We start from the raw sequence: 13,044 nt of genomic DNA on the forward strand, positions 1-13,044 counted from the left end.
GTATTTCATAGCAAGTAGGGTCCACCAGTAGTCTCAGATTTTCTTTTTTGTAGTCACAGCTACGTTGAATCACTAAGTTCCCTCCTTTGTCTGAAGGTTTAATGACTGTCTTCATTTGTTACCAATTCTTTAAGAGCTTTACTTTCAGAGACTGATAGATTGTCTGGTATATGGCCGAGATTTAAGTGTTCCAGGTCTCTTGTGACCAGGTCTATGAACACGTCAATATTGGCAAATTGTTCACTGAATGGTATGAATTTGGATTTAGGGTGTAGATCAGTATACGGGCCCTCCCCCAGTGTTCTATTACGCTCTTCTAGTAGGGCTTCTAGATTCTGGTATACCTCCATATCCTGGGTATCCATGGGTGGCACTTCAAGGGAGTTGGCAGTTCTTATTTCCCTCATACGGAAGAAGTTATGGAGTTTGAGTTTTCTGCCAAATAAATTAGTGTCCTTTACCCATTCGAATAGGTCTATGCTAGCTTTGGGTCAGTATGATAGGCCTTTACTGATAGTTTGTGGTGATGTTCATTCAGGACAATATCAGACAAATTCACTATCTGCATTTTGGAGTCATTTAATATCTCGGGGGCAGCATACACATAAATTATATAGAGCATATACTGTATTATATATATAATATTACATAATATATAATATAATATAAAAATATAATATATTATATAGTATAATATATATATTATATACACATAAACAACTTTGCAAAGCGTAGTAAGAGCATTGGATAAGACGTTTTGGCGTTGTAAAAATTAACATAGGTATAGATTGCATAGCGTTGGATAAGCCATTCGTTGTAAAACGAGGACTGCCTGCATTGTGTGAAAATCAGGTGAATACATAATTGAAAAACTAAATTTGTTATAAAAAACTGAGCTACAGTATGATCCAATAGATTGCATGAAACATCAACTGGATCAATTAATTGAACTAGTAGTAAGTGAAAGTACTAAAGAATATGTTTTTTTTTTTTTTTTTAAAGCAGAACAAATTTTTGAAGGTTGATCATTCTGTGGTAACAACGTTTTATGCTATACCAAAGGTACATATAGATTTAAATGATCCACCAAGTCACCCAATAGTTCTGATGATGGGATCAATTCTGGAGAATGTGTAATTGTATCAATTATTTTTTACAGCAATCTGTAAAAGACCAACGCGCTTTGAGGGATACCACCGATTTATTAACAAAAGTGTATGGCATTGTAATTGAAGATGCCACATTGTTGGTATCTATAGCTGTAGAATCGCTTTATTCCAATACCCGGCATTCATTGGGTAAATATGCAGCAGAGTATTTCTTGGAAACTAGGGGAAATTATTTCCAATTACACAATAAATTGTTAATACAAATGTTAATTTTTTTTTTACAACATAATTATTTTATTTTTAATAATCAATATAATTTACAGATAAAAGCAAAGTGTGCACCCTTATAGGCAAATTTATTTTTAGGCTGATGGAAGATTGGAAGAGGTTGTTTAGAGGAGCTATCCATGTATATGAACCACATTTCATTGTGGCTCAGATACAAAGACAACATCTTCATTTCGTGAACTGGCCCCTCAATAGAGTTTAATTTAAAATTAACTTTGAATTTTCAGAGATCAAATGTAATTTCTTGATCTAACAATGTTAAGATCCAGTGATAATCATCTTCTTCTGACCACACTGTATAGAAAACCTACCTATTTCAGTAAATACTCTAATGCAGGTGAACAGTGCCCATCCAAGGCCACTTATGTATAAGACGGCCAATCCATATTTCAGGGCTAGATGGAATTCTGCTTTAAAGAGAGGGGCGATGCTCATAACATCTTAACAAAAGTCTATGATAGAGCTGAAGATAAAGACATACATGATCTATTATTTAAGAAGTTCAAATTAAATGAACACAATATTGTGAGACCGATATGTACCTTCAATTCACAGGAGAAAGAAAGAAATATATTCTGTAGATATTGACATATATAAAGAATGGATGCTGATATTAAACCTTTCCTTTCAGATCTGCAATCAATAACATATAGGAGATTAAAAAGATAAAAGATTAATTAGTTAACAGTCATTACTGTGGTAAATAAACGGGGAACCTTGAAAAGTTATGGTTCTTTTCCATGTGAATAGTCTGGAGCATATAAATTCCCCCAAGCATCCAACCCCCCCCCCCCCCCCCCCCACTTTTTTTTTTTTTAAAGGGACCTATTTGATCGAAACATAAAATTGAACATTTTATTGTGACAGTGCTCATCTCGAATCAGGAGGCGGACCCGCAAGGCTGAGGTAGGAATGCAGAATAACCGACCAGAGCCCAAGGACAGAGTCCTGTAAGAGTATTTGTAGTCGGTAAGCAGGGGTCAGGGCTGGTGGCCGTGGTGAAGAATCCAGGCAACAGGCACAGGGCAGGCGGCAGAGGTGCCGAGTCCAGGCGACAGGCAAAGTTCAGGGCAGGTGGAAGGCAGCGAGGTCGGGGTCAAAGTCCGGGGTCAGCAACAGGGATTCCAAATAGGCGAAAGGGTAATGTGTGACAGCGAAGATCAAACGGAGCTGCAGCAAACAGAACTTTGCACGGCGATTCCCACCAGGAACTGCAGCCTTATAAAGCAGACTACCAGTACCCAAAATGGCCACAGTGAGCAGAAAGGGCAGGAGAGACAGAAAACCTGGACTGTAGTGAAAACCCAGCACGGATCGAGCAGAATCCTTACATTTATCAACTATAATGTTGAAAATGTAATTTATTTGGTAACATGCCCCTGCAAAAAATACTATGGGGCCTATTCACGAAACAGTGATAAAATCAGTGCATTGCCGATCGACTTTGCATTGTTTTATCACGCTATAAAACATGTGGGTCAAAATGGTATTCACTAAGAAAAAACAAGATTTTTTTAAAGTTCGGTAAAAAAAAATGTAGCATCGAACGACTTTGAAAAACTAAAAACGAAGTGTTATCGCGCTATAAATCCTATCGATCGTCAACTGATTGAACTGCAGCCTGGAAGCCATTAATTTCAGCCTCGGGGACCCCCTACTTCCCGAGATAAAGGCCACGGTATGGGGTGCCTGTATCCCCGCAAGGTTTAAATCTCCCATGGCACACACCCGGGGGATATAATACTGGAGGAGATACCGGCACCACATAACGGGGTATGTATCTAAGGAAGTAGGGGGTTGCGAGCCTGAAATAAATGCGGTTCAGCTCAGGAGAACCTCTGTTTCCGTACACTATTAGTAAAGATTATATTAAAGCAGCTTCCTTATCTTTGTGGCTAGCTGCTAAGGCAATGAAGGAGTTAAGGCACCGGAGCTGGTTTGTTGGGGGCAGAGGGGGTGCGTGAAGGGGGTGTTGGCCCAGTGTGGGTGAATAGGCCTACCGGGAAGGTTGCGGGAGGAGTTAACCTCTTCATTACCATAGCGGTGAAAACCGCTATGGTAATGAATGGGGTTAACCCATCCCCCCTCCCGCTACCATCACAGTAGGCCTAAGCATCCACCCTGGGCCAAGTACCTCCTTTACCCAATCCCTCTACCCCAAAAACCCATTAAAATACCTACTACCTACCAATACACAACCCACCCACGCCCTGTGTCCCCAACAACCCCCCCCCCCCCTAACAAATACAGTACAGTAATGGGCAAAATTACTATTATCCAGATATGGATAATAGTGGATTTTGCCCATTAAAAATAAAACATTACCCAGCCAGCATAGAGTAAATAAAACTTGCACTTACCCCTGCCAGGATGAAGGGCAACCTAGTCTTCCTCCCCGTTCTTGTTCTCCGTTGGCAGGAACATTACAATAATTAAAAAAAATAATGGCCACTAATCCCTTAATCACTTTAGCGGTTAGTAACCGCTATAGTAATTAAGGGGTTAACCCCACTCCCTGGCTACCCACCCAGGAAGCCTAACCACCCTCCCCATGGCAACTACCCCCACCCTCTATCCATAGATTGGCACAGTGGTACAACATACCCATATAATATGGGTATGATTAGCCACTATGGCAGTCAATGGGCATCCTAAAAAAAAAAAACAACCACCAAAAATACAAAATTCAATCAAACCAATGACCAAAAGAAACACATCTATTAAATAAACCAATCACCAAAAATAAACAACAATAAAAAAATAAACACCAATAAACCAGAATTTAAAAAAAAAAAAAACACCAAAAATAAACCAGAATTAACAAAAACAAAACACCAAAACCCAAAATTTAAAAAACCAAACACCAAAAAAACACAAGAATTAATCCCAGTATCCAATCGGAACGCGTCTAAGAGGAGATGCAATCCGATTGGTTGTACTGTCCGTGACTTCACGAGATAGCGCGATCGGCGCTATGATATAAATTTAAGCTTCATATAGTGTTGTGTACACCTTGAGAAAGGGCATACTGCCCGAAACACGTTGGTGGACCCCTGTTGTGACCCAAAGGGGGACATTTGATCCACTTTTTATGGAATAAACACCTTTTTGATGCTGCATGCCGTGAGCCTCCTTCTGTTCCCTCTGGCAGCACTCTAATTAAAAAGGACTCTACTGTATCTCTCATATTTCAGTGTCTGGAGGGAGCTAACACTACCTTTAGATATGACTCAAGTAGTGCATCGTTAAATCCCTGTGTTAACTATGTAACGCTGCTTCCCTCACCCTATGGGAGATCTGTCGGTTACTGGGTGTATAGTGGTGCTCTTTACCAGTTGGCTTGCAGGAGAGCTGAGGTTTCGCCAATGGTATTGGGGAAACAGGACAGGCTTTTGAAGACCAATGCATAGTTCTTTCTTTGGGTGCCAGCGCATCCATCTTCAGCAAGCTCCAGTAGTGCTGGAGGCAGTCCCTGCCAAAGAACGATCACATACTCCCCCCTGATGGACTGCAGACTCAGGCCAGGAGTGTAGTAAAGCAGGAACATCTTTATTCAGTCACAGCATACAGCATGAAGGGTTATACCGGATGCATACTTACAGTATTGTCTTGGGTCCCAGAACTCTGGATGGTCCCTTGGTCAGATCTGAGGATTTAGGTCTTGCTTATTCACAGCCCCCTTATGGGACTGATCGTATAGTCCCACCCCATAGGGCGAGACAGCAACTCAGAGTACTTACTCCATAGCTAGATTACTCACTAACTAAATTTAGGTTTGCCTCTTCCCTAATACAGAAGGGGGGAGGGGGTACAAGGTCTGAGCCCCTGATTGGGCAGAACACAGACCTTGTCCCACCTCCACTCAGTCACTCAAGGAAGCTGCATATGGAGGGGGAAAACGCAAGATGGTGCCTGACACTGCTTGCACTTACCAGGACTTACATATCAGGGAGGGCAGACTCGTAGCCAGACCAGGCATTGGCTACAACTATAACAGAGCTCTGTGGATAGGCATTGTTAGAGGGAAAACTCCTTTACATAACATTAGCACGAATGTCCGTTATAGCAATGCAAGGGCTAGTTACAGCTGAAAATAGCACTTAACACTGTATTAGTAAGCTTTGAAGATACCCGTTAGCACTTAACAAGGCCTTAGCTTAACTTATTATGGCCAAAGATTTTTGGAGACTGGATATATAATTCCAGTACATACAGTGTACTATATTTTGAAAAGGCAGAGAAAAGAAGAAAAAAAGACACGTGGCAATTGGTAGAAATTCTTCTTGCAAGGGAAATGTATTGCACCATGGGGAAACTAAAAGCTTTGGGTGCCTTTTACCTACAGTCTGAACTAAATTATGGTTGTTTTCTTAATGAATATGCTTTATTATGACTGTTATTAGTGTTTAGACTTTATTTTCAGATCTCGATTACTTTCTTCTAAAAATTACTTTTATGTCTGATGCATTTATTAATACAGTATATTACAATTTCCTGTGTCGTAATGAATGATTTGTAAACAGCTATAAACATACCATACTGTAGCATTGTTGCTTCATAAATAACGATCAATCGGAGCGTACTGTCCATTTTTTTTTAAATAGCCTACCAATTATGTTAGGCGACGTTACAGTTTTACGTCTAGCCAGCTTTTCTGATCCCCCAAAAATAATATGTGAAACATATCTCTTAATTTGTTGTTTTCCAGTATTTAATTGACCTCTTAATGGATTATTGGTGAACATGAGGGTGAGGTGGAATGTCAGTTTAGCATTCAAGTGACTGTACCTGGCCAGCCATTGGCAAGTGGTAGACTGCTACAGTATTTTGCATGCTGGTCCATTGAACTGAATTTTAGAATGTTTTAGACAATATTTTTAGATTATAAATAGGTCGAGAGAGGCGGTTTATAAAATAAATCCTCCTTTAAATTTCATTAAAAATAAAGAGGAAATGCAAGTTTGTATACAAAAACGCAGTTGTACTCGGGTATGGAAATAAAATTATAGTGGCACGCCTTACCCTCTAGTATGATCACACATCGACCGCTGTTATTTAAGGGCTCACGTGAATATGTGAACTGACATACTGTGCTGTGTTAGAACAACGTTATGTGCGATCTGTATGTAGACTTGAACTGAGGAATGACCGTCATATTCAGTATGAGGCCACTGACTAATCACTGATAAATTATATTAATATTTATTTAAATTATATTCAAAATTACATTTACTTCCCAGTGAATATGTGCCCTTATGCTTTTGATTAAAGTTGAGGCACTTACCCTATTTCCTCAATTCTAAGACGCACCTTTTTTCGATTTTCACATGTCTGAAATCGGGGTGCGTCTTAGAATCAATGTATTAAAAAAAAAGCTGTGTGTGCTGTGCACGCGCATAGTAAGTGAAACTTCTTTGACTTTTGTCACAGAAATTGACTTATAACGCGCGTGCTCGGCACACATGTGTCAGTCAGTGTATGTGTCAGTCAGTGAGTATGTATGTTTGTCAGTCAGTGAGTATGTATGTGTGTCAGTCAGTGAGTATGTATGTGTGTCAGTCAGTGAGTGCATGTGTGTGTGTGTGTATTTGTGTGTCAGTCAGTGTGTGTATGTGTGTGCATGTGTGTCAGTCAGTGTGTGTATGTGTGTGCATGTGTGTCAGTCAGTGTGTGCATGTGTGTCAGTGAGTGTGTGCATGTGTGTGCATGTGTGTCAGTCAGTGTGTGCATGTGTGTGCATGTGTGTCAGTCAGTGTGTGCATGTGTGTCAGTCAGTGTGTGCATGAGTGTCAGTCAGTGTGTGCATGTGTGTCAGTCAGTGTGTGCATGTGTGTCAGTCAGTGTGTGCATGTGTGTCAGTCAGTGTGTGCGTGTGTCAGTCAGTGTGTGCGTGTGTGCCAGTCAGCGTGTATGCGTGTGTGTGCCAGTCAGCATGTGTGCGTGTGTGTGTCAGTCAGCGTGTGTGTCAGTCAGCTTGTGTGCGTGTGTCAGTCAGTGTGTGAGTGTGAGTCAGTCAGTGTGAGTCAGTCAGTGTGTGAGTCTGTGTGTGTCAGTCAGTCAGTGTGAGTCAGTCAGTGTGAGTGGGAGTCAGTCAGTGTGTGAGTCTGTGTGTGTGTCAGTCAGTCAGTGTGTGAGTGTGAGTCAGTGAGTGTGAGTCAGTCAGTGTGAGTGTGAGTCAGTCAGTGTGTGAGTCTGTGTGTGTGTCAGTCAGTCAGTGTCTGAGTGTGAGTCAGTAAGTGTGAGTGTGAGTCAGTCAGTGTGAGTGTGAGTCAGTCAGTGTGTGAGTCTGTGTGTGTGTCAGTCAGTCAGTGTGTGCATGTGTGAGTCAGTGAGTGTGAGTCAGTCAGTGTGAGTGTGAGTCAGTGAGTGTGTGAGTCTGTGTGTGTGTCAGTCAGTGTATGTGTCTCTCTCTCTTTCTCTGTGTTGTGCCCCCCCTCCTCCTCCCCTGCTCCCACTACCCCTGGCGGAGCTGCGGACACGGCTGTGTGTCCTGCTGCAGCCAGCCCCCCCGGCGACACGGTGGTCCCGTTACCCCCCTCCTCCCGACTCCCACTACCCCCGGCGGAGCTGCGGACTCCCAGCCCCCCCGGCGACACGGTGCTGCGGACTCCCAGCCCCCCCGGCGACACGGTGCTGCGGACTCCCAGCCCCCCCGGCGACACGGTGCTGCGGACTCCCAGCCCCCCCCGGCGACACGGTGCTGCGGACTCCTAGCCCCCCCGGCGACACGGTGCTGCGGACTCCCAGCCCCACCGGCGACACGGTGGTCCCGTTACCCCCCTCCTCCCGTTACCGAAGCAGGAGCGACAGGACAGGGGATGGAGCCTCGGCCTCAGATAGCTATCCCACCACGGAGCAGCGTACTCCACGGCGGGCAGCACCGCAGAGCCCGTGCCGGCTGATGGGGATGAAGGGACCCCTTAACTGACTGACAGCCCCTCAAACAATCGTCAGCGGCGGGACGCGACAGCCAATCACCGGTTGCCTCGCAGCAGCGCCCTCTGCAAATCACACCCCCAAGAAACCTGCCATGGACAGAGCATGCGTTGAGGGGGACGGCTGCCGATGTGGAGGAGTGTTAAAGTAAATGTTGAGCGGGTAGAGGGGGGAGCGGCGCCGCATGTCAGCGGCTGTGTCGGGGGAGCGGTGGCAGTTACATGTCAGCAGGCGCGGGCAGCGGGCGAGGAACGGTGTGGGGGGAATGGTGGCCGTTAGGAGCGGCGCCGGCGGCTATCGCCACCGCCGCCGCCACATATGTCATCGGCCGTGTGGGGGGAGCGGCGCCGGCGGCGCATGTGATTTGCCAGAACACAGCCTGGCCTCATCTGCCAGCACTGTGACGTCAGCACTTTGACGTCACATCCGTTTCATTTCTGTCTCCACAATTCATTTTTGTCCCATTAGGAATGAGGTGCCACTAAAGAAGTTTCACTTCAAAAAATTTCAAGTGTCTACAGTACTAGCCCCCTGTTTTCACTTAACATGTTTCAGGAGAGGTCCCATGTCAGCGGAGGACAAAGTGTGCGGCGGCGGCAGGACAGGTCCCAAGTCTGCAGGTGAATGAAGATAAGAAGACAGCGGGCGCGCGGTGGCGGCTAATAGATCATAATAGCAGGAGCAGAGCGGCATAGGGGAATGGCTTGGGAGGTGCACACTGTAACACCGGAATTTGACCGGTGTCTGACTTCCGTTTACAGTGTGCACCTTCCAAGCCGTTTTTCTATGCCGCTCTGCTCCTGCTCAGCTCTCCTGCTATTATGATCTCCTGCACCCGCACCCCACTGCACGCCCGCTGTCTTCTTATGTTCATTCACCTACTGTACAGACTTTGGACCAGTCCTGCTGCCGCACACCCACCCACTGTCCATCTTCAACCATCTGCAGACGTGGGACATCTCCTGTCGTTGCCGCCCGCTTCATCCTCCGCTGACATGGGACCTCTCCTGAAACATGCTAAGTGAAAAAGTAATTTTCCTCGATTGTAAGGGCCAAATCGATGGTGCGTCTTACAATCGAAGGCATCTTACAATCGAGGAAATACGGTAATTGTGTTATTGCTCCTTATTCCCAAACCTGCAATTTGACTTTTTGGGGTTTGTTTAGCTATACTTCTCAAAATAGCGCGTGCGTGCGCGTGTGTGTGTATGTATATATATATATATATATATATATATATGTATATAAAATATATATATATATATATGTACCGTGTGTGTGTGTGTGTGTGTGTGTGTGTGTGTGTGTGTGTGTGTGTGTGTGTGTGTGTGTGTGTGTGTGTGTGTAAAGGAACCTTTTAAAGTGCAAACCTTTTGACATTTTGGAAAGATGATTCTGTACCACCATCACTGAAAGTAACAGGAAAAGTTATTTTAATGCAAAGTGACCAGTGAGGTATTACTGTAGGTACTATATATATACACGTATGTGGTGGTTTGTTTGTGTATAATACTGTATCTGCCTTCACTTGTGTGCATGAATTCCCAACTAAGCATGATTTATTTGCCCCTGTATTGCACAATCTTGCACATCACATGGGAATATTAATTAAATTAGGTTACCCTTCTCTAAAAAGCATTGGGACATTTAGTCCAAATCTGGTACTATTTTTGCACAGGATTTGTATTAGCAATTATGTCTGACCCTGTCCCCTGTAATTACTCTAGCACCACTTTGTGTGTATGTTTTATGTCTATATATTGCACTTCCCAAACTCCCACCCCCACCATCATCATCACCACACTTACTCTCGGGTTGGAGTTTGTTGCCCCGCCGCTGAGTTCATGCGGTGCCCTGACTCCTTCTTCTTGGCTTGTCTCAAGGACATGGCGGCGGATCACTGTATGTGTGTGTGTCACTGCGCTTGCGATACAGCCGGCTGTAGAAGTTACCCGCTCCCCTGGCTTCTCGCGCCGCAGTTTCAGGCCGCCGGTGGCGCGTCCCTTGGTTGCTAGGGTACGCAGAACGGTCAATGCGCGCACTACCTAGCAATCTCTCCCTGTCTGTGTCCCAAATGCGCGCCCCCTGCGGTTGTTGGTTTAGTCAGTACTCTAGGTCTAGGAGATTGCTGACTGGAATTCATAGCTAGTGATTGTAACAGGCTCCAAGTAACATCAACCTCAAGGAGTGGAGGACAGTCTGGTTGAATATATGTACCTGTATATAGGTTCACTCGGTTACTGTTTTGTTCCTTGTAGGACATTCATACTGATAACTGACCAATATTGTCAGTGATATATTTTGATATGAAAATGCAAGGGATCACTTTATCTTCCATTGGGATAAGATTTTTTTTTAAGTGAGCCCTCTTTCCTGGCAAAAATCTCATTGGTTGTAACGAAAAAGTGTGACGGAAGTGACGTCATGACTCGGCGCCGGACTCGGCGCATGCACATAAGCAGCCGTGGGACTCGGCGCAGAAGCAGCCGCAGACCTTGGCGCATGCGCCGAAGGGTCCTCAGGCCTTGGCGCATGCGCAGAAGGGGCAGCCTGAAGCCACGCATCCGCAGAAGGCACTGCCCAACACCACAAATGAGCTGAAAAGGACACAACCAGCGATAGACACACACACAAGGAATTCACAGTATAAATATAGAAATGTAAATAGCTAAAAGGGGGCGTGCAGAGCGTGTGTGTTCTTAGTCAAACTTCTTTGCGTTTTGTCACTGAAATTGTGTTTTGAATTAAAAACATCACCATCACCAATACAATTTCTGTGACAAAAGAAAAAGAAGTTTCACTTAAAATGATTGTGCTCTGCACACAAACCCTTTATTTTTCAGGGAGAAAGCGAGAAAAAATATATATACACATTTTCAGCAAATTATGAGGGAGTCTCCCCAACAATGATTTATTGAGAATTATAAAGTATAACAGTCTTATACTTACTTTTTTCACATTGATCAAAAATCGAACTAAGCTCATTGTAGGAATATATGACTCACTAAATGACAAAAATATATATTTAATGAGAAGCAAAAGAACCAAAGAAAAATATTTTTTCTTTCCCCCTTATCTAGTTATTTAGGTTTTCTACATGTGCTGGTGATTTTTATTTTGTTGGGCATGGAAACAGTTTTGCTTCTGCACCAGGTATCTAGGACCTTAAATTAAAATCTGTGAGATTTGGAGCTCTTGACCCAAGAAAATTAAATGTTAATTAAATGGTTTCTATCAATGAGACTCCACTGAAATGTATGGAACCATGATGATAAAAATCAATGAAAACGACTCAAAATTAGAGAGAGACACAAAATTAGCGACAGGTCTGCTGTATTTTTCTATAAGGTCTGTAATATAGTGCGCGCACTACTGTGCGTCAATGATAATTGACTGTGGGAGGCTGACGTTGATACAGTCGAGACGAGCGCGCGCATGGCCATGAGCGGTGGCGCGGCAGATAAGAGCAAATACAATAAATTTTTATTTTTCGCGCTGCTTCGTGTCACGGGATGCCGCGAGCCAATCACAGTGCGCCTAACACTGTGACAACAGAGCCACGCCCCCTCACCGCTGGCAACATACAAACAAAAAGTGCGTGCCACGTGCACGCGCAGCGCCACCCGAACTCACACCAGCGCGCAATATATTACAGACCATAGTGTGGGCAGATGATCTGGCACAGTTTATTAAGAACTGCATCTCGTTAGGACAGGGCACTTCAACTTTATCACTGCTAATTCAAGTGCAATGTTTTCATACTGAAATTCATCTTTTAAGTGAAGTTAATGTAAATATAGGTTGGATAGGTACAGTATTATAAAATCTTGCAAAATGTACTATAATAATTTATAAGTCTAAAATGTAAACTAAATGACATTACAATAAGTTTATGGGCCATATTCTCCAAAAAAAATTGGGGGGGGAGGGAAAGCCCCTTTGGAAAATTAGTTGAAGACCCCAGCATTAGAGTATATATAGACTAACTCCGCTCAGTGAGGGGCAATCTCAGTCACTGAATATCAGCATGCATAGCTGGATTACAGTCTTTCTGCTTGGAAACACACCAAAGGACAGTCTCACATGACAGTATAATTCAACTCACTTAAGGAAAGTCATAGAGTGACAGTCAAAGGCAAATTATTAGAGAAAATCCCCAGCCTTTGGATGACCAAATTGAGTGGAGGACAGATTTTGAGATACGAGAACTACCTGCCACCACACTTCTGATTGCTTCACATTTGTAAATTTTTGCTGCTTAGGTTGCTTCTCTGAAGAGATGAGAAGGAGGGTATTGGTTGTCTTTGCCCTGAAGATTCCTTTGTGCTCAGTTTCGTTATTGTTAAAGCAAATCATTGAAGAAAATTGGCAGTTATTTGGATAAAAATGTAACTCATCTAAATGTAGGAGAGATTCTGTGATTTTAATAGCTTCGTTCACTGGAGGACAGTATTAGCATAATTATAGTAAAACAACCTGAACACGTCTATACAAACTAAAAGGCGCTATTGGTCATAAAGCTAAATTTTAAAGTAGATTATGTTTGAATTTGGAATTCATTTTTTTTTTACACAATCAGAACCTGGGTAGGTGCTACTGGAGCTGATTGCTGAACCTACATTATCCTGAACTCCAGAGACACCCCCTTGCCCTACCCCCCAAGTTCCTGAAATATGTAATGTTAAAATCAAAGATGGCTGCGGTGCTTGAA

The 13,044-nt window shown here is 43.5% G+C and overlaps 1 protein-coding gene across 1 annotated transcript in view; it reads right to left on the reverse strand.

The window, feature by feature from the left end:
- The window catches only part of ADGB (androglobin), a 542,000-nt gene extending 531,638 nt beyond the window's left edge, over positions 1-10,362 (reverse strand). Inside the window, exon 1 of the mRNA XM_075596533.1 lies at positions 10,142-10,362. Within this exon, the coding sequence (XP_075452648.1) occupies positions 10,142-10,221 (80 nt within the window). The 5' untranslated portion in view covers positions 10,222-10,362. The remainder of the gene's footprint in view (positions 1-10,141) is intronic.
- Positions 10,363-13,044: the final 2,682 nt, after the last annotated feature.

Source organism: Ascaphus truei, chromosome 4 (genome assembly GCF_040206685.1).
Source record: "Ascaphus truei isolate aAscTru1 chromosome 4, aAscTru1.hap1, whole genome shotgun sequence".
In the NCBI taxonomy this organism is placed as follows: domain Eukaryota; kingdom Metazoa; phylum Chordata; class Amphibia; order Anura; family Ascaphidae; genus Ascaphus; species Ascaphus truei.